This window comes from Thamnophis sirtalis, unplaced genomic scaffold (assembly GCF_051295495.1).
Source record: "Thamnophis sirtalis isolate CommonGarterSnake01/CBP01778 unplaced genomic scaffold, rThaSir2_p1.2 scaffold_2, whole genome shotgun sequence".
NCBI lineage: Eukaryota > Metazoa > Chordata > Lepidosauria > Squamata > Natricidae > Thamnophis > Thamnophis sirtalis.
Genome location: NW_028261382.1, coordinates 37,723,887 through 37,745,638, shown reverse-complemented (window position 1 = coordinate 37,745,638; position 21,752 = coordinate 37,723,887). Strand labels below are relative to the sequence as shown.

Below are 21,752 nucleotides of genomic sequence, written 5' to 3'. Positions count from 1 at the left end.
ATCTTTAGCAAGCAGAGGTCCCTCAAAAATAAGTATCCTTCATAGACGGGTAATGTATTTTTCAGATTGGTGATATCATCCGACATAAAGTAAAAGTAAAGATTCTCCTCGCACATAGGTGCTAGTTGTTCCCGACTCTAGGGGGCAGTGGTGCTCATCTCTGTTTCAAAGCCGGAGAGCCAGCACTGTCCGAAGACGCCTCCGTGGTCATGTGGCCGGCATGACTCAAGGCACGTGGAACGCTGTTCCCTTCCCACCAAAGATTATCCCTATTTTTCTACTTGCATTTTTTAGGTGCTTTCGAACTGCTAGGTTGGCAGAAGCTGGGACGGGAGCTCACTCCCTTACGCGGCGCTAGGGATTCGAACCGCCAAACTGCCGACCTTTCTGATCGACAAGCTCAGCGTCTTAGCCACTGAGCCACCACACCCCTTATCATCCAACACACTAACAGGTTATTTGTCTTCCCACAGTGCCAGGGAAATCCAAATTGCTCAGTCCCAACCCAGCCGAGTTGAAAGCGGCTTCCCAAATCCTATTAAATGCTTACTAATTATATGGCAGAAAATAAAATCTCCTTTTTGAATCAAACTTTCTAGGGATTTCAAGGACAAGTCTAGACTCTTTCAGCAGCAGAAGCAGCAGCTCAAAACTGGTGGGCTTTTAAACCTCCTTTCTCAAAGCCTTTTTTTTTGTTTCCCAGTCTCTCTGCTGAGATTTCTGGGAGGTTGGATTAGATGACCTCTGAGGTCCCCATCCAACTCCCATCACAGCACTCCTAAACCAAGATCAGCCAGACCAAGCTGCCCCTTAGCTGGATCCTAAAGGAAATATAGAAATTAAAAAAAAAAATGGTCTAACCCAGTGTTTCCCAACCTTGGCAACTTGAAGATGTCCGGACTTCAACTCCCAGAATTCCCCAGCCAGCGAATGCTGGCTGGGGAATTCTGGGAGTTGAAGTCCGGACATCTTCAAGTTGCCAAGGTTGGGAAACACTGGTCTAACCCTTCCTTCTACAGTTGTTTCGCCTTACGCTGCAGAAGAAAATCACATTTTGACATAAAACAAGGGCAAATTAGTTCCACTGGGGGGCTTGCAATTAATTGCTGGGGTTAACAAGTCTGCCTCAGCTCTCTCTCTCTCTCTCTCTCTCTCCCTCCCTCTCTCTCTCTCTCTCTCTAGCAAATGACCCAGAATCACTGATAGTCCAGCGGTATACAATTTAATAAATCATTATGATTGGTTGCATAGTCAGCCAGATGTTTAGAATGGATTTGGCCATTTCCCAAAGACCTGGGATGGGCAGATGTGGCTGTTAGATGGGGTTACAAATATGGTTGCAGGATGTAAGCCATAGCTAATAAAACCTGCCTTTTGCAATTGACGGTGAATTTGGTCAATGCTGATGGTATTCAAGTGTTTCAAAGAATAAATTATGGTTCATCACACGGCTAGATGTTCGGACTGGATTTGGCATTTTTGTCCACCTATGGAATCCTTCCCATGGAGCTAAAATAGGCAGATGTTGTTGTTCGATGGCATCAAAGCTGTCCCAAAGATGCTTTTTAAAGAGACTTTCTGGTTTTTTTCTTTGAAGACGTTTCACTTCTCATCAGAGAAGCTTCTTCAGCTCTGACCAAAGAAAGAAGGACGTAGGCTGTTCAAACTGATGCAGAGCTTGCCAAATACTGATGGTGTTCAAGTGCTGCTCCAGATGCTTTGGGATCGCACCAAAGGCAGTTATTGGTCCTGAGCATACATTTATCCCCATGGCAGGAAAAATGACCAGTGGACATAGACATTGGAAGGTTGATGGTACCACTTCTGCTGCAAGGACCTTTTTCAAAGGAAGCCCATCAAATCCCCCAAAATGCCTTCGTTGCTAATGCAAATCCAAGAGGGGGAAAGAGCCAAGAAGTAGGAAATCCCACGGAACTCCCCAAGACTAGAAACCCGGACGATGTGCATCTGGGCTGGCGCGCAATCGTGATTTCTGCACCGGGCATTTGGGAATCCCCAGACAGGCGATTTGGGAGGCAAAGAAATGCCAATTCAGGGCCGATTTTGGGGCGGCGGCGGCCCCCACGACCCCGCACCTGCAGCAGGGGAGGCGGGGATCCACGAGACCCCGCCCACTCGCCCGCCACACACACCCCTCCCCGGGCCCGCACGTGGAGAGCCGGCCCGGGGAGGCTCACCTGTGCCAGGCGGCGCAAGCCGCCCCCCTGCCGCCTTCACCCCCCAGAGAAACCCTCGAAGCCCCCCGGCCCGCCTGCCCGGGCGGCCGCCCGCCTCCCTCGCCCCCTGCCCGGCCGGCTTGGCCCGGCGCCTGCCTCTCGGCTGGCCTCTCCGGAGCGCCCCGCTCCAGCCAGCCGCGTCAGCCCGATCGGTATTTGAATAGCACAAAGGAACCGCCTCGTCTGGATTGGCGGCTCGGGCCCCAGGTGGGCGGGCGGCGGCTGCCAATCCAAGACCAAGGTGCCCGCAGATAGGTCCCGGGCTCGGGGGGCGGGCTCGGGGACGGGGTATAAATAGCGGGGGCTGGGCATAGCCGCGCTTAGTGCTGGCCCTGCCGAGCGCGGACGGCCGGGCGGACGAGCCAGCAGGCAGCGCCGGGCATCGGGTGGGGTTGGCGGCTGCTTTCGCTGCCTTTCCCGAGTGGGTGGCATCCAGCGCCTGGCACGGCCGGTCCTGCCCGGCGCGGCCCCCGTGGGAGCAGTGGCCCCGGGCAGCGCCGGCCTCGCCGCGGGTGGATGCGGGCCCGGTGGCCGTCGGGCGGCCGAAGCTGAACGGCCGGCGCGGAAGATGGAGTGCGCGCTGGACGCCCAGAGCCTGATCAGCCTCTCGCTGCGCAAGATCCACATGTCGCGCACGCAGCGCGGCGGGCTGAAGCTGCACAAGAACCTGCTGGTCTCCTACGTGCTCCGCAATGCCCGGCAGCTCTACCTGAGCGAGCGCTACGCCGAGCTCTACCGCCGCCAGAGCAGCGCCCTGCCCGGCCAGCCGCCGCACCCGCTGTACCTCGACGGAGCCGCCGGCGCCCTGCCCTTGCCGCCCGCGCCCACCCTCGGCGCTCCCCCGACGCTGGGCGAGCTGGCCGCCGCCGCCGACTTCCAGACGCTGCCCGCCAACGCCGGACCCGACGGCCTCCAGCTGCGGAGCTGCGCCCTGGCCAGGCCGGACTCGCCGTCCATGCTGCTCCTGCCGCCGCCGCCGCCGCCGCCCACCGACGACGCTGCTTTGGGGCTGCCCGGCGCGGCGGGCGTGTGCCGGGACTCGCCGCTGCCCTTCTACCCGCCGCGCGGCTACCCCAGCTCGGGCTCCGCAGGAGGAGGAGGCGGCGGCGGCAGCGGAGGCGTCGGGGCTGACTTCGGGATCCCGTGCGCGCCCTCGGGGATGCCGCCGTCGGGGCCCGCGGCGCACTGCTCGAGCCGCACCACCGTGCTGGATCTGGACACGCACGTGGTGACCACGGTGGAGAACGGCTACCTGCATCAGGACTGCTGCTGCGCGCCCTGCCCGCCAGGCGGCCTCGTCCCCGCCGTCGTGGCCTCCTCTGCCAGCTGCTGCCCGCCGCCACCGCCGCTGCCTCCGCCCAGCCCGGGCGCCAAGCGCAAGTACGAAACGGCGGGCGGCGCTGGGGACCCGCCGCTGTTGCCGCCTGCGCCGCCCGGTGCGCCTTCGCCCTTCGCCTCCTGTGCCAAGCGCGCCCGCTTGGAAGGTTTCCCCGCCGCTGGACAGGCGCCCTCGCCTTCCTCCTCCTCCTCCTGCTCCCATCCTTCCTCCTCCTCCTCCTCCTCGCCGGACGCTTCCAACATCTCCAGCCTGATCTCCATCTTCGGCTCCAGCTTCAGCGGCTTGGTGAGCCGGCCGGCGCCAGCGGCACCGCCGTCGGACTCGGAGCAGCTCTCCAGCGGACAGCTGTGCGGCAAACAGGCGCTGGCGAGTTTGGGGGCTTGGACGCGGGCCATCGTGGCCTTTTGAGAGCGGCCGGGGTCGGCTTTTGCGGGGCTCTCCCCGCCGCTCGGCCCCTTTTCGGACGCTGTGGGGGACGGCTGTGATTATTGGGGGGTGGGCGGGAGACCCTGAAACAAAGACTGGACTTGCGGGGGTCTGGGCTGAACCTGGGAGGGGAGGGGGAAAGGCTTTTGGGGAGGGTGGACGTCGAACCGAGCGAATGTTTTCTAAAATTTGGACCACGGAGTTTCCCGGGGCCACCGGAGCTCAATTTTTGCAGCAGAGGGACGGCCGAGGAGAGGCGAGGCGATTCGGGCAGCGAGGAACGCGGAAGACGGGCGAATAACTTTTCCTTTGTTTCTTGATTTCCCGGCGCTTTTGAGTTGGAGGGGGCTCTGGGGTTGCCTTTTTCCTGGGCTCCAAGCCTTCTTCGGTTTCCTTTTTCTTTTAAAGAGGAGGGGGAGGTCATTTTTAAAAAAACCCGGGGGGGGGAGGTGGGACCGTGAACGAGCGCGAATGCCGCATGGGAGGGGGGGGAAGGCCATATTTTTTGAGGGGGGTCTCGGTGGGGCAAGAGTTAGTTCTGCCTGCTTGGAAGGGGGCATTGTCGGGGGGGAGGGAACCTAAAGTGGAAAATTGGAGACTGGCCCCTACTTGGAAAGAAGGCGATTTTTCCTTTCCCGGCTGTAAGGCTGGTGAGAAATATTTTTAAAGGCTTCCGAGTTCTATTTTAAAAGCCCCTTGAAAATGCTGGGTTTTCAACGGATTTCGCTCTAGAGTCGCTGCCCCCCAACTCAAATGTACTGTATAAACCCCCCTCCCTCACTTTGCAGCCGCTTTGGGTTTTGAGGAGGGACCTTTAGTGGACATGGGCCTCCCCTCCTCCACCGAACCCTTTTTTTAAAAAATCCCCAACGTTTTATGCTGCAGAAAGAAATTTATTCAGAGGGTGATTTTTTTTGTATTGATTGACCACGTTGGAGATGGTTGCTATTTTGTCCTTGCATGTACACAAACACCGCAACACACACCCTTGCACCCTCTTAAGTAGTCCATTTGCAGATGGGGTTTGGGGGGAGGTAACAGCTCCCATCATGCACAGCTGTCTGCTTCCCTCCATCCCAAGGGACGCCTGGAAGAAAGAGGCAAAACAACTCTTGCCTGCTCCTCAGTTCACTATTTTTGTCTCTTTAAATGTGTTTGGATGACTCCTCCGTTTTTTTAAAAAAACAACTCCTCAACCAGCCAGCATTGTTCAGTCCTGTGTGCAGGAAAATAAATAAAATAAATAAAAGCCTGTGTTTTCTGTAACCCTTTTTTTATTTCTCGGAGAGGAGGGGAATGGGAATTAAATTTGTGTTCTTTTTTTTTTAATTATTATTTTGCAAGGGAAGGGAGGAAAATAGCCTTTTGTTGTAAAAAGGTAGTTTTTTTTCCCAATCTGCCATCCACTTCACATTTCAGCACTGTGTATTAAAGGACCTCATTGCCAAACTATTATTATTTTTCCCCACCCTCCCTTTGTATCTCTGTATATTTGTGTGTGTGTGCGTGTGTGTGTGCATACTGAAGTGTATATCACCGGGTAAAACTGTTCAGATTTGTTTAAATTTATAATCTTAATAAAAAGGCCAATTATAAAATGGGGAGAGCAAGTGGCTGTGTTATCCTTTGCTTACAAAAAGCTTAGAGCTGGGTGGGGGTGGAGGGGGGACTGCAAATCTTAACTTCAGTTGTTGCTGCTCATGTGTAAACTGAGTGACTCAACTGATGAGATTTGCTTGCCAGCCCAACTAACACAAAAGTTTTGCTTGAAACAAAATAGTTGACTTGTTTCAACTGAAAAAGGCCCTTGGCTGAAAGGATTTAACTCCATGTCATCAGGCACATTTTAATATTTTGGGAAGGGGAGGGGGGGCCAAGCCTTATCCAAACGAATAAACAAAAGGAGAGAGAAAGATCGATTTTCTCAAGATAACCAGATTGGAAGAAAACAGCATCTGCTAAATGCTATCTTTTAAACAAAAAAAGCAGCAAAAAGCTGTCTTCATTAGTAGCATTTAGTATCTGGAGCAAACCTGAGTTGCTAAAAAATATATATATTTATGCTTGGGGAAGTTTGGGTGGATTCAGAGAGAGTTTGAGTTTGGGATTCTAAAAAAAAAAAATTAACAGAAGCGTTCCTTTGACAAAGGGATAAAAGTTTTTTTTCCCCCTTGTGGATCTATAAAACATGGTTATGCGGCCCCTGTTCCTAAAAGTTTGTTTTTCCCTCTTTTCTTTTTATCTAGAGCGGAGTTTGTTATCTCTGCTTTACGCCACTTGGTGGTGTTTTCCACACACCCCTTTCTTTAAACCAAATGAATGAAGGTAATAAAAGGATTTTTCTGACCAACTACAGGCTGGCCTCAAAATTAATGGGTGTGTGTGATAGTGCACATGTGTGCCTACACAAACACTTAAAAAAAATAGGAGCTCTTCCTAAAATATAGCTAAAGCAGAGATTCCCAACTCCCGGGCAAAATTGGCATAATAAATCAAAACTTTTTGACATCCCTTATTAGAATTATTAACCGGACGGGATATTTATATTCTGGCCCCAGGAAGATGACCGTTTTGGTTTCTAAGACTCACGGATGGATTTTGATGAATTTGTGCACTCGCTACCATAATTTTTAAATATATATTATTACTGTTTTCTTAAGTAGGAAAATCATTTATTATGGATCATGTTAATATTACGAGTTGATCTTTGTTTAATCTTGCTGAATGTCAGGTCTGAAAAAGCCCATTTTAGATCTGAATTGAATTCCAGGAGAACGGAATGTATTGAAATCGGAGGCTGATATTTAAACGAGAGTTCCCTTCCATCTTTTTAACCTTTTGTTGAAGAATGTATATAATTTTTAATTCGTTTTTTCCAATCTTAGATTTGCAACCGAGGTAGAGTCCAGCTGAAAAGGCAATTGCCAGAGCTCTCCCTAGTGGTCAATGTGGGCATTGCAGCATTATGCTGTAGCAGATTTTTTAGAAAATACATTTGAAATTCAGAAGGCAAAATTCAGAAAAAGAGTTGGAAGGGATCTTGGGTTGAGTGGAGTCCAAATTCAACTCATTTGGGGAAGGGGTTTATATCAATACTGGGAGGGGGAAGTGGAATACTTTTCTCCCATTGCCTCTTTGCACAGACGTTCACAGATCAGCACACACAAACACATACACACACACACACCCCAAATGGGCTGCATAAAAGATTAAAACAGAAAAAGGCTACTCCACAACTTGGATAACCCAGGCCAGTTGCTGCAGGATGCTAAGCTATGGTGTTAATGAACAACTGAGTCCACGCACTACGTCATACATCAGGATTTACCAAACAAACCAGGGTTTTATCTGTATCCTGCCTTTATTATTTTTACAAACAACTCAAAGTGGCGAACAAATCCAACATATTTTCCTCCTACTCTTTTCTCCACAACAACCTTGTGAGGCGAGTTTGGGCTGACTGGTCCAAAGTCACCCAGCTGGCTTTTACGCCGAAGACAAGACTAGAACTCATTGTCACCTGGTGATTGGCTCAATGTCAGCCAGGTGCCTTCCTTCATTCCCTCCTTCCATCTTTCCCAACTATCAATTCCTTCTCATTCCAATCTCCCTCCCTCCTTCCTATCTCCTTCTCTTTCCCTCCCTCCTTCCTTCTTTCCTTTCTCCCTCCCTCCCCTGCCCCTATAAGTAGATTCTTTCCTTCCTTCCTTCCAACCATCTTCTCAATTCCTTTCTTCCCATTCCAATCTCCCTCCCTCCTTCCTTCCTTCCCATTCTTTACTTCCTTCCTTCCACCCTCCCTCTCTCCTGCACAAAGCAAGGGGATGACCTCAGGATCTCCAAAACCTGGCCATGACCAGAAAACGTGAGAAATAATAATACACCCAAATCAGCACAGACGTCCTGGTGAAAATAGAATTTACACAACAAATTCCTTTTCCAATGGGGGCTACAGGTATCCAGAGAGGGGGGATTATTGCGACAGAAGAAAAAGAATTGCACTTTAGGTTGACTGAATCCAAGCAGAGTTGGTCTCTTCCATATTTTGCGCATTATCCAGAGCAAAGAAGGGAGTGAACCTACGTTTTTAATTCCAAAATTAAAGACCAGGATTCAAATTTGGGCAACAGCTGGAACAGAGAAGACCATTTCTACCCCTCTTTCTGGTGGGATTATTTTTTTTTTATTAAAGAGAGGCTGTTTCCAGCCTCATTTCAGCCGCTCTTTCTATCTGTCTCCTTTTCCTGGAAGACCAAGAAAAACCCAGAGCTTAGCTTAGCGGGATGAATTCCGTTGTTTTTCTATCCCCCCCCCCTTCAAAAAGGGCCCAACCGCTTTGCAAGAGAGCATGCAAAAAACCCGAAATAAAAGCTGTCTTGTAAATAAACCGTGTTGAAAACAGCCCTGACCTTGCTTGCCTGTTGCGGAGGGCAGAGAGAGAGAGAGAGGTGGGGGAGAAAACGGAATTAGCCGAAAGACAGGAGTTTGTTCCTGGCTAAATTTAAACCCCTGATAATTAGCGAGACTGGCTCTTCTGGATGGACCCTTTTTGGTATTCCCACAAGACAGTTAACCTCTCCATGAACCCGGTTAAGTATGTTGTGGGAACCAGGCCAATGGACGGGGAGAACCTACAAAAACAGGTTAATTTAGCAACTGGTTTGTGGGTTGGGCGAAGCACCCAGAAAACCAGCTTCCAACCCCCCTCCCTCAGGTGCCAGTTCGGCCAACCTGGTGCCCTCCAGAGGGGCAGTGACTACGCTTCCCAGCCTCCCCACCCTCGGCCCAGCCAGCGTTGCAAGGACAGGAAAGAGGGCAGAGTGGCTACAGAGGCAGACTACAAAGCCCATCTACCCCCATCTACTTTAGGGAAGCACATACAGCAAATACTGCTGGCCCCATCAGGTCGCCTATTTAAAAAGAAATGGGGGGGGGATAGAAATGGGGATGTTTGCAGGCCAATGGAAACCAGACCAACGTCCCAACCAACTTACGCGGGATAAAACCTATTCGCGGCGCCGATCCTTAAGGTTCATATTGACTTAATTAATTTATTAATGGTTGGTTAACTGTATCCTTGCTTTCAGTTAAGATTAATTCATATTTAATTCCATGCAGTTGTGATCTTGCCGCCAAACGCTCAAGGCAGCTAACGACATTAAAAACTCAAGTAGAAAAAAAAAGAGAGGCTTTTTTTTTTTAAAGAGAGTTAATTAAGAGCCGCCTCCAAATTCGAGTCGAGTCTCTTTCAAGAACGGACACGCTCAACGTTTTCAAGGCAAGGCTAGGAAAGAGGTTGGAAGAGTTTTGTCAACTTCGCCCTCTAGGCTATGGCAGTGGTTCCCAAACTTGGCAACTTTTAAGACTTGTGGACTTCAACTCCCAGAATTCTCCAGCCAGCTCTGCAGAGCTGGCTGGAGAATTCTGGGAGTTGAAGTCCACAAGTCTTAAAAGTTGCCAAGTTTGGGAACCACTGGTCTATGGCATCGAGATCTCCTGGTGGCGTCTTGTTCAGTTGGAAACACCGCTTAGGTTTTTGGACGTCAGCCCGGGTTAGAATAAAAAATTGTTCCTGCTAAGTTTAACTGTGTTGACATCATCAACAAATCCAGATAGTTTCCTTGTTGAAGTTCAAAAATGATTTTCCGCTATTGTCAAAAAAAAAATTTGTTTTAAAATTTTGGTCCCCTGGTGGTCTCCTATCCCTTTTCGAACCAAGTGAGCTTTGCCCCCATTTTTTTTACCTTTCTTGCCACAGTGGTTAAGTATGCCAGTTATCAGCTGCCTTCAGAGTCAGACATCAGTGAGGCAGAAGAACAGCTGGAGCCTGTTCCCAGTGTGTGCATGCACAGAGTTGCCAGATAAAGGGAAGAGCTAAAGAACAGGGGCCGACTTGGGAGTAAGGCCACAAGTAGGCGATGAATGCCCCCCCGCCCAAGAGGAAATAAAAGAGGAGCGAAAGGGGAGTGGAGTTTGCAGGAGACAATTAGTTCGCTTCATTGGTTCGTGACTCTCCGAGGCTCCTTGCCAAGTTCTGCAGATCTCGGCCTGTCAGCTCTCCAAGCCAGATGAGGTCTGTGACCGTAAATCCTCCCTTGAAAGACTTTGCTGTAGGTGAATGAGCAGAAGTCACAGCAAATTAATCAGTTTGCTTCATTGGTTCGTGACTCTCCGCGGCTCCTTGCCAAGTTCTGCAGATTTTATGCCTGGCAGCTCTCCATGCCAGATAAGGTCTGTGACCGTAAATCCTCCCTTGAAAGACTTTGCTGGAGGCGAATGAGCAGAATCAATAAAAGGGGTTTTTCTCGGACCAGGAGTTGGCTTCATCCTCTCGGGAAGCCTCGGTCAGAACAGTAACTTCAAACGGTCAGTAAATGAACTGTCGTAAGCTGACAAATTTAGCTTTGTTAACCTTCAACTGTCCGCTTGGATCGCATCGTGGGCTGCAAAGGGGAACTTTTGTCTTTTAAAATTAAAATTAACCAGGTCCCCCCCCCCCCCCCCGATCCCTCTAGCCTGACAACTGTGCTGGGGATGGGGGGAGAAAACCCACTCTGCACCGTCTCAGGCGCCCAACCCCTTTTTTCTCATTATCCTTCGCACCAACTTTCGACCTCATGGCTTGGAAGCCGGGGACGATGGTTCGGTTGCAAACCCCAGCAGAAATTCCAGCCTTTGAACCGCTAAAGCTGCGCTGCTGCTCGTTTCATCTTTTCTCCTCGGCTGTCAGCTCAGCAATTCCTTCTTTTTTTTTTCTTTCTTTTTTCCGAGGGAGAGAAAACTTAGCACAGCAGCAGAATAGAGAGTGGCAGGGAAAGGAATGAGGGGTGTTGGGAGAGGGGTGTTAGGGGAGAAGGGGGGGGAAGAGAGAGGGGCGATTTTCCCCGTCACCCTGAAAATTCACCTGCGTGATGATTAATTTAGGGGCGGCTGATGAATGTGCGGATGAGGCAGGGAAAGAGGAGGGAAGGGGATGGCTCTGTGGGAAGGAGGGAGACAGAAGAAGGGCAGACAAGGGGCATCTGAGCGTGTGCAGAGAGCTGGCCAAAGCTTTAGCGCAGTGATGATGGCGAACCTTTGGGGCACCGAGTGCCCAAACTGGAACACGCGTTTATGCACCTTCATGTCTGTGCGCCGGAGTGCCGGAAACCCGAAGACCAGCTGGCCAATCTACATGTACACGGGCCAACTGGTTGTGGGGTTTCCAGCAGTCACATGCGCTTCAGCCAGCTGGTCTTCGCGGACGGCAGAGCACTGGGAACCCAAGGACAAGCTGGCCAGCGCACACATGCCTGTTTTGGGGTTCTTTTTTCAGGCCGTTTTTCGGGTTGTTTTCAGGCTGTTTTTCAGTGGGGCTTCGCGGGGGCCCAAGCGCCACAAAACGGCCTGAAAAACGGGCCAAAACTGCCAAAAAAAAACCAGGCTGTTTTCCGGAGCTTTTTCAGGCCGTTTCCCAGCACTCCGGCGCCCAAAGAAAACCAGCTGGCCAGCACTGAAAACCAGGAGAGCAGCTGGCGATGGCGGCCGTGACCACACAGAGGGCTCTACTTCGCCATCACGGTTTCAGGGGATGCTCTGATCAGATGGTTGGAAGAGACGCCTCTTAAATCTTTGGGCATCTGATCTATTTGCCAGGTTGGAGACGGAGACGTTGGCTACCAGAATCCTTCCAGGCCAACAGAACTTTGGAGAAAAGAAATTGTCGGGGCGTCCATCCTTTTTGGATATTGCCGCTCTGGCAACCGGATCTAGTCAGTTTCGCCATGTTTTACTCCAAGGATTCTCAACCTGGGGAGGGGTGTGTGTGTGTGTGTGTCACAAATCTAGGGAGGGGAGGGTGGCAAATGGCTCGTGTGTGTGTGAATGTGTGTGTTTGTGTTACATATGCGATTGCCTGGATTGCTGTCAGAATTCTCCCGCAGAGATTTGGGGTATTGTGCATCAGCATCAGCAGCTCTCAAGAGCAGAGACTGATCCAAAATAAACACGGGATGCGAATCAAGGATGGTTATCTCAAAAACACAACCTGGATCTCCAGAATTATGGAGAGCTACACAAACAAAAACAGGATTTTTCCGTTGTTTATTTCGATTCGAAGGACTCATCCTTCACACACACAAACACAAACGCACACGTGGTCGCTAAAGGGATGGCCCGAAGTTGAGGGCAAGGAATACAGCTTCCAGATCATAGAACACAGAATCCTCAGGGCTAGTGGAGACCCTGGAGGTCTTCTAGTCCGACCCCCTACTCAAGGCAGGAGACTCATCCCAGCCCAGACAAATGGATGTCCAGTATCTTCTTGAAAATCTCCAATGCTGGAGCACCCACATCAGAGAGCGAGCCTTTCCACGGGTTAATTGTTCTGCCAGGAAAGCTCCTCTCCTTCGGGGGTTTCCATCCACTGCCTTCTGGTGCTTTGGAGAACAGGCTGACCCCCTTCTTTGTAGCAGCCCCTCAAATACTGGAAGACCAACCTAGAACTAAGGAGAAATTTCCTGACATGGAAAACAATTAACCGGTGGAAGGCTTTGCCTCCAGAAGTTGTGATTGCTCCAACCCTGGATGTCTTTAAGAAGAGATTGGACAATCCCCTGTTCGAAATGATATGGGGCTTCCTACCTGAGCAGGGGGTTGGACTAGAAGACCTCCAAGGTCCCTTCCAACTCTTGTCATTCTGTTATTCTATCACATCACACCTGGTCCTCCTTTTCACTAAAGGTAAAAGTTCCCCTCACACATACAAGTGCCAGTCGTTCCCGACTCTAGGGGGCAATGGTGCTCATCTCCTTTCCAAAGCCGAAGAGCCAGCGCTGTCCGAAGACGTCTCCGTGGTCATGTGGCCGGCATGATTCAACGCCAAAGGCACACGGAAGGCTGTTCCCTTCCCACCAAAGACGGTTCCTATTTTTCTACTTGCATTTTTTACGTGCTTTCGAACTGCTAGGTTGGCAGAAGCTGGGACAAGTCACGGGAGCTCACTCCCTTACGCGGCACTCAGGATTCGAACCAGCGACCTTTCGGATCAACAAGCATCTTAGCCACTGAGCCACTGCTTTCCTTTTTTTTTTTAAGACTAGACATACCCAATTCCTGCAACCGCTCTTCATACGTTTTAGCCTCCAGCCCCGATCATCCTTGTTGCGTTTCTCTGCCCTCTTATCTAGGGCCTCAATATCCTTTTTTGAACCAGCTGCAGGAGTCCAAGTGTGTCCTTTTGATCTCCCCTTATTTGGAACGACGCGGGAGTGGAAGACTGGGAGACCCAAACCGAAGCGTCCATGAAGCCACCAGAAGTCCATCCTGATTCAGGCCCAGCTTCATTTTCTCCACTTAGCGATGTTAATAGCAGAGCTATTATAAAAGCTGGTGCTTGTGGCAGGAGGCCAGTAAAGAAATTGGTCGGGCTCAGTTTTCATCCAGCTTTTACATTATCTGCCCGGAGTGCTTATATCTCTTCCAACAAATAAAAAGTTCCCCTTCACCTGTTCGGTGATCCTCAAGGATCACGAGAGATCCTGAAGCTGAAATTCCTGCAATCCCCTCTGGAATGGAGAGAAATCCTTACCAGAATTAGCGGAATGTATTTCCGGACGGATTTCCTACAGGCAATGTTTGCATGAAGTTTCTTTGGCAAATCTAGAAGCAGAATTTGTTGGGAATATTCTAATAATGCTACTGAATTCGTTTGGGGCGGGGGGGGGGGGAGAGAGACCGCAAGCTTGTCAAACCCGCCAATGTTAAAAGTCACAAAAGTTTAACTAAGGTTGACGCTGAAGAAGCTTCAGGTTTTGTGTGAATGTTAACTGTCTTCCCTTGTTCTGGTTAGGGGTGTTGCAACACAGTTCGTAGGGTTTTAGTTGGTCTATTCCAGTGTTTTTCAACCTTGGCAACTTGAAGATGTCTGGACTTCAACTCCCAGAATTCCCCAGCCAGCGAATGCTGGCTGGGGAATTCTGGGAGTTGAAGTCCAGACATCTTCAAGTTGCCAAGGTTGAAAAACACTGGTCTATTCTAGTGTTTCTAGATCCCAGCAACTTTGAGATGTGTGGATTTCAACTCCCAGAATTCTCCAATCGGTCGCCGTTTCCCCGTTTTGTCTGTTTTCTGCCCGCAAAGAAGCTTCGCTTCTAATCCTCACCCTCCGATTTAGACGCACGATACGTGTTTGCTTTTAAACAAATGCTTCCCCACCTCACCCTCTCCAATAATTTCCTGGAAGATGCAAAACTCAATTCCTCAAGATCTAGTAGGACCCCCCCGCCCCTTCTTTTAAGTCAATTCCACAACTAGGATCTTACAGAGAGCAAGGGTTAGTCAATTTCACCTTCCTGTCTAATCAATTTCACCAGCCGTTCAGCCGAATCCGCGACTCCTAAACCTATCACCTTTTCTTGATGTAGGCTAGCAGGGAGTCCTCGACTTACGACCACCACGGAGGCCAAAAATGCCTGTTGCTAAGGGAAACATTTGTTCAGTGAGTTCAGCCCCATTTGACCACCTTCCTTGCCACAGTCGTTAAGTGAATCCCTGCAGTTGTTCAGTTAGTAACAGGGTTGTTAAGGGAACCTGGCTTCCCCCATTGACATCGATGTGTCAGAAGGTTGCAAAAGCAGATCGCGTGACACACGTGTGTGTCCCCCCCCCCCCGGGGCACAGGGCAACTGTCCTAGGTACATGTCAGTTGCCAAGGGTTTGAATTTTATTCACGTGACCAATGCTAGGATGCTGCAACTACTGTGGGAAAAACGGTCGTAAGTCACTTTTTTCAGGGCTGGTGTAATTTTGAATGGCCACTAAATGAAAGGTCGTAAGTCCAGGACGACCTGCGTTCCAAGCACTTCTTTGCAAGTAATGCTACCAAGGCAGGCACCACTGAGGCTTTGCAAGACTGTAGTAACCTTCTCCTAGGCCCTCCTCCCTTTCCCAGAATCCAAAGGCCACTCCAGATATCCTCCAGAGTGACTTTCCTCAAAGCTTAAAGGCTTCTCCCATCCCATTAAGTTCTCTTCCCCCCCCCACCCAGATCCTATGGGAGAAGAAGACCCTCCTTAGGAATGAATTGCCAACCTGATCTCCTCCAAAAACATATCATTATTATTATTATCATCATCATCAGCACCACATGGTTCAATTATATTATTTTGCTCTTATTACTAGGACAGGTGAGTTGTAGAAAGGACAGGAAGCCCTTCTACTAACTATGCAATTTCACTGATCCTGCATCTGGCCTAAATGGTAGTTTACTTTACCTCCCCCCCCCCAATACAAAGTTGCCTGCCCCAGAATTAAATAGTTCTTACAAAGGGAAGACCTGGTATCAGCTTTCTCTCTCTCTCTAGAAACAGTGTGTGTGTGTGTGTGTATGTGTGTGTGTGTGTGTATATATATATATGTGTGTGTGTGTGTTTTTTTTTATTTGTAGACAGGCAACAGTAAAAATATTGGGTTTATATATATATAAGATTTTTTACAACCCCTGGTAAGCCCCAACTATGGGAGGAAGCTAACTGCTTCCATCATCTGTCAATCGGCTCGTCACAAGAGTCCATCACGACAGAAACCCAATATTTTTACTGTTGCCTTTGTTATATTTGTGTTTTTTTATTTGTGCTGATAAATAAATAAAGGGAGACTAGTATAGATCTATTTCAAGCTATTTAGCTCTCATCAGCTAGCCATACCCTTACTGGGATTTGAAAAAAAAAAATCTAATAGATACCTTTCACCCTGGCTTCACTGATAACGGATTAGAGCCTGTGGCCTAATGGCTAAGATCTCTGCCTAGTATGCAACATAGCCCAGGTTCGAATCCCAGTAAGGGTATGGCTAGCTGATGAGAGCTAAATAGCTTGAAATAGATCTATACTAGTCTCCCTTTATTTATTTATCAGCACAAATAAAAAAACACACTTTCTATTATTCTACTATGCATTTTCTATGGTGGGCAAATGGGAGGGGGGGGGATTATACAGAGTTAGATGATATGTAGCCGTAACAACATTCTTTCCAGAAAGCCAAGGTCATCCTTTGTCTTTTCACCTCTGCACCTGACCGGAACTGGATGGGCGGAAGCTGCCAGCGTGGCAGTGGAAGATTGGACCATGGGGTGGACTCGTGGGCGTGGAGAGAGCAAGATCTTGAAATTTAGGCTATTGTACTATAAAATCTAGGAAGAGGTGGTTTTGAAACCACTGACCGTCAGACCAGCCAAAGGAACGCCGAGGTGGGCCCTGAAGACTCCCTGGAATTAATAAAAGCTATGTCACACAGAGAAAGAGGCCAATCCTATTTAATGGAAGGGGCAGCCACCGCCGCTCCTTGGCGTTCAACAGAAACAGGCAAAGATGGACCTTTTGAGGGGGAAGGGAGGAGAGGGGAGGGGAGGTCTCCTCCCTGGGGAGGGGGGCAAGTAGACACATGCAGAGTTTGCAAAAATACCCCCCCCCCAATCTGCAAGCTTGCCTGGGGAAGCTGCCGCTTGCTTTGATCAGAGTTTCAAAAGGCGTTGGGGTTTTTGTGTGCGCGCATGGCCATTCCGAGTGCAATTTGCGAGAAGGCTGGACTTCTTGCTCTAGAGTAGGCTACGGTCAAGCTAGGGAAAGAGGTCAGTGGATAAGAGGAGAATATTTGTAGCTTGGGCTTGACATGAGGGGTCCGAGCCGGATCTTCTTTTTTTTCTCCTTGAGGACGTTTCATTACCCAACTAGGTGACACCATCAGTGCTAGAAAGGAGTGGGATTTGCTTCTAGCACTGATGATATAAAGCTAGTTGGGCAATAAAACCTCTGCAAGAAAACCACTAAGATAAGAGAGCATGGAGGGCCCCCAGTCTCACTGTCTTCCTCCTCCTCTCTGCCAACCTCACTCTCCTCACACTGCTGTCCATCTTATCTAGTTGGGTTGTGAAACGTCTTGCAAAAAACCCATCAAGCTCAGAGAGTATGGAGGATCCCTCAAACAGATCAGTTGGGGGGGGGGGAGGGTGGAATCCACTACTTTCTGGGAATCGCCCTTTGAAGTTACCACCTGCCCCTTTCAAATCAGCCTCAGGCTGGAGTTTTTGTGAAAGAAAAAAAGGGGTGGGTGGGTTTTCCTTTAAAATGGAATAAACCTGCAAAGCAGTTTCTTGGAATCCCCCCCCCCACCCCCAAGCCCTCCCATTTTGGAGAAACGGGATTGACAAGTTTTTGCAAGGAGCCAAGAAAAATAAATAAAATAAAATAAAACTACAGATGTACAGTTGAATTAGAAACGGAGGAAAGACCTATAGCAGAAACTGGGGACCCCCCCCCTTTTTCAAATCACTTGGAGGGTGGGGAGAAGGGCCGGTCATGTATTCCCCATAAACTTCAACCGAGAGATCTAAAACAATATTATTTGCTTTTAGACTTGACTGGAAAGAAAAACAAACAAAGAAACCGGAAAGACTTTTGCGGAGTGTGTTTTGGGGTTTTTTTGGGGGGGGTGTTGGGGGCTGTTTTCAACCAAAATGTTTTGAAGGTGTGATTTAAATAGAATTTGGCTCCTTGGCCCGAAATACTGTGGGGTGTAGCGTTTTCATCCTTCCTTTTTTGGGAGATCTAAAACTCCCTGGTCCACGTGGGAAAAAAAACCCCAAATCTTAGCCAATCCCACAATGCATGGAGTTACTCTTCATTTTCTCCAGGTGGGCTGGAGAGGAGGAACTGTTTTGGCCAGGAAGCTTCCAGATCGAGCTTGCCTGGCAGCTTCTGACCCAACTCCCTTTTTAAAGGACCGGATTCCATGCTTCCTTGGGGGTCCACGAGGGAATCCCCCTCCTCGCTAAATAGCCACCGTGCAGAAAAAGGCTGGGAAGCTGGGGAAGGCGGGTGAGAAACGTCGCACACTTTCAAAATAAAAGAGGCTGCCTTTGCGCGGAGCAACGGTTCTCAATCTTGGTGGTTTTTAAGAGGCGTGGACTTCAACTCCCAGAATTCCCTAGCCTTTGTGCTTTTATGTTTTGGTGTGAACGCAAACCATCTTCCCTTGATCTGGTGAGGGGTGCTCCGTGGACGCAGACCCCCCTGTGGTTTCAGTTGGCAAATTTTAAGGTGGGTGGATTTCAACCCCCAGAATCTCCCAGCCAGCAAGAGATATTCCCGTTTTGGCTCTTTCCCCTTTGGTTCATTTTCTGCACCGCAAAGAGGCTTTGCTTCCAACCATCCAGTCTCTGATTTAGATGTAGGTTGCCATTTTTGCAAATCGTGACTTGGAAGAAGCAAAATTCAAGGAAAAGCAGATTGCTCGAGATCTGGAACCCCGGCCGAATTGAAATTGAGCCCCCCCCCCTCCCCGGTCAATTTCCAGTTCTTACAAAGAGCAAGTTAGTCAATTCCACTTTCCCATCTAGTCAATTTCACCAGGCACCGAGCAGAATCTGGGATTCTCAACCTGTAATCTTTTCTTGATGTAGGCCAGCAAGAGACTATGCTTTTCCTTGAACGTGTCTCCCCCCCCCCCCGGCCCCCTGTCTGAACCCTTCAAATTTGATTTCCCCCCCAAGGTTGTGAAAACACTGGTATGGAAGCTTTCTCTCTGGGGTGGAGAGGGGAATAACCCCCTGATCCCTGAATGGAAAGGGTCCGAAATCGAAGCTGGCTGGGGGAATTCTGGGAGTGCAGAAGTCTTAAAGGGGCCAGGTTTGGAGACCCCTGCCCAAAGGGATCAAGGCAAAGGAGGGGAAGGATTGGGAAGGGAGCCCTGGGAAAAATGCCAGCACGTCCAGCTTGACTCTGAAGTTTTAACGCTTGTGTATTTCCCCAACAAAATATACAGCACAGCTCAGAGAAGCAAACTGCCCCCCCACCCCCACCTCAAGAGCACCAACCATCCTGGGGCAAATGAAAAAAAGGGGTGCAGAAGAGGGGGGGGGACCATTGCATGTCCTGAGTCAAGTCCACCTCTTGCCTTTTTTTCATTTTTTTTGTGTGTGTGTGTGTGTGATTGCGAATGCCAGGGTCTTCTTGGTCAGTTGTGCCCTGCCAGGCTCCTGCCGAAAGGAAGGAGCATCGGGGCTGGCGGGGGGTTTGGGGGTGACTCAGAAGAAGAGCCCTCCCCCTCCCCTGCCGTTCTCCAGGGCTCCCCCCCCCCCCCTCGGTCCCATCACCAACAGAGCTCCTTTAAGGTGTGACAGGCTGGATAGGAAGCAGGCTGCCGAATTTGAAGTGCTGAATGACGGGGAACTTCTCCAGGCACTAAAAGAAGGGGAAAGAAAGGGAAGAGGGACAGAAGTTTGACATCCGGCGTCCATCACGGTCTGGAATCACCAGGCAAAAAGTCCAGGACCTCAGGCCTCCGAGGGTAAACTGGCCCCCAATCATCCAGTCAGGCCTAAAGCAGGACTAGAACTCCCCGACTCCTGGCGATTGCCCCTAAGCCACCCAGCTGGCTTTCACGGCCAAGGCGAGGCTAGAACTCCCCGCCTCCCACTTCCTATCCTGGCACCTTCACCACTAGACCAAACTGGTTCTATCTGGCCTTTCATTTCATGACAGGTCCAGGTTTGACTGACAAATGCCAGCTCTTCACGTTCATAGTCAGCCTGAAGGTCGGACAGATGTCTGACCCAGAATGGACATCTGGATGGAGAGGTGCTGTTTCCTCCCCCCCCCCGCTTTCCTCTGCCTTTCCTCACCTCGGCTTTGTACATCCGGATGAGCCCCTGGTTGACTTTGGACCACGAAGGGACGGCGCTGATGTTCCACAGCTGGTTGGAGTGCTCAGGGAAGGGCCCTGTCTTCATCTGGAGGGCAAAAGGAAGCAGCGTTAACCTTGAGGCCCATCTCCACAACTAACGGGAGCCCAAAGTGGTAACCAGTGGTGTAAAAACACCCACACGTGGCTCCCCTCCTCCCATCGGCCAGCCAGTGCCGGCTGGCAACTACAAGGAGGAGGGCCTTCTCAGTAGTAGCCCCGACCCTTGGAACGAGCTCCCCGTGGAGATTCGTACCCTCACCACTGTCCAGGCCTTCCGCACAGCCCTCAAGAACTGGCTATCCCGTCAGGCCTGGGGATGAAGATAGTTGCCCCCCCCCCCCCCGAATGATGAATGAATGTTGCTTATTACTTTTATTATATGTGTCTACGTCATTGTTTGTATTCCCCTTCCTGATTTTATGTGAGCCCCTGAGTCCCCTCAGGGAAAAGGGCGGCCTACAAATGTTAATAAACATTCTAAACAAACATAAACATTTCATTATGCCTCTCTAGGGGAGAAGAACGTTTTCCCACTCTGCTATGGCTGCAGACAGTTGGCCCGTGTGGGTTTCTTTGAAAGCCCTCAGGAGAAACTGTCGGGAGAAAAGAGAACGGACTTGCTGTGGGTCTGAACTTAAAACCCAGTTTATCCCAAGTGGAGCAGTCTACACAACGCAGTCAACCAGAACCTCAGCGTTAATCCTCGACCTACGACCATAACTGGGGTTGTGACCACAAGTCATGGCGATTGTTAAGCCAATTCACCATGCGATCGATTTCACCACCTTTTCTGTGGCGGTGTGAACCGAACACGGTGGCCATCATAAAAGGAATCCTTTTGACTCAATGGGCGTTTTCTGCCAGAGGTCGGAAGGAAAAATCGTGGTCTCATGAGCCCGGGATGATGCCAATGGCGGTCAAGGCCAGTCAGAAGCCAAGCACCCAAAATTGGTTCTTTCAAAGTTCTGACGGCTGATGGACACACACAGAGACTCCGGAAAGAGTGCGGAGAAGAGCAACGGAAGACGAGAAGGGATCTAGATCAGTGTTTCTCAACCTTGGCAACTTGAAGATGTCCGGACTTCAACTCCCAGAATTCCCCAGCCAGCATTCGCTGGCTGGGGAATTCTGGGGAGTTGAAGTCCAGACATCTTCAAGTTGCCAAGGTTGAGAAACACTGCTCTAGAGGCTAAATCACACAATGGTTTAAGGGAAGTGGCTTATCTCTAGTTTATTGGAGGAAAGGATTAGGGGGCAACACGATAGCCATTGTGAGTACTTGGGGGGGGGGTCTGTCACAGGGAGGAAGGGGCTGACCTATTCCCCAAAGCGCCAGAGGGCAGGACAAGATAAACAACTTAGAATTAAGGAGAAATTTCCTGGCAGTGAGAACAATTCATCAGTGGAAAGGCTTCCTCCAGAAGTTGCAGGGGGCTCCATCACTGGAGGTTTTATCTGGAATGGTAGATCTCCTGCCCTTGAGCAGGGGGCTGGACTAGACGACCTCCCAGGTCCCTTCCAACTCTGCCTTTCTCTTATTTATTTCCTGCCTGCCAATCTGCGCCCAGCCCTGCCCAAAGGCCAAAAGACCGGTTCTGCTGGCTGCCTGGGCATCGGAGCGTTTTTGGGAAGGCTGAGATGCGCCCCGTTGAGGTGGTCCGATTTCTCCAGCAATCTTCAGGAGGGAACCCCCTCCAAAAGGCCCCCACATTTCCCCCCCCTAATGCCAGCCTTCCTCCTTGCCTGACACCTTTCTGCGAAGAGAGAGAGAGAGAGAGAGAGAGAGAGAGAGAGAGAGAGAGGGAGGGAGGGAGGGAGGGAGGGAGGGAGGGAGGGAGGGAGGGAGGGAGGGAGGGAGAGAGAGAGAGAGAGAGAGAGAGAGAGAAAGAGAGAGAAGAGAGAGAGAAAGAGAGAGAAAAGAGATTCGGATGAACTCCCAAGCGAGTGGCAAAGAGGGCTGCTTGCAGGGAGGCGAAAAAGCAGTTGAGTTACTTTTCCGGACTCGATTCTGGGGCACACCCTTGAGAAGA

General features: G+C 50.2%; 2 protein-coding genes across 2 annotated transcripts in view; one reads left to right on the top strand and one right to left on the bottom strand.

Moving 5' to 3' along the window:
- Positions 1 to 2,578: 2,578 nt before the first annotated feature.
- IER5L (immediate early response 5 like) lies at positions 2,579 to 4,436 on the top strand. Its single transcript, XM_087704908.1, has one exon. The coding sequence runs from the start codon at positions 2,806 to 2,808 to the stop codon at positions 3,982 to 3,984; it is 1,179 nt and encodes a 392-aa protein (XP_087561034.1). The 5' UTR covers positions 2,579 to 2,805; the 3' UTR covers positions 3,985 to 4,436.
- A 14,323-nt stretch (positions 4,437 to 18,759) lies between these two features.
- Positions 18,760 to 21,752, bottom strand: part of PTPA (protein phosphatase 2 phosphatase activator) — a gene marked incomplete in the record, with an annotated part of 8,939 nt that continues 5,946 nt past the window's right edge. Inside the window, 2 exon segments of the mRNA XM_087704906.1 lie at positions 18,760 to 19,220; positions 19,661 to 19,758. Of these exon segments, the coding sequence (XP_087561032.1) occupies positions 19,146 to 19,220; positions 19,661 to 19,758 (173 nt within the window).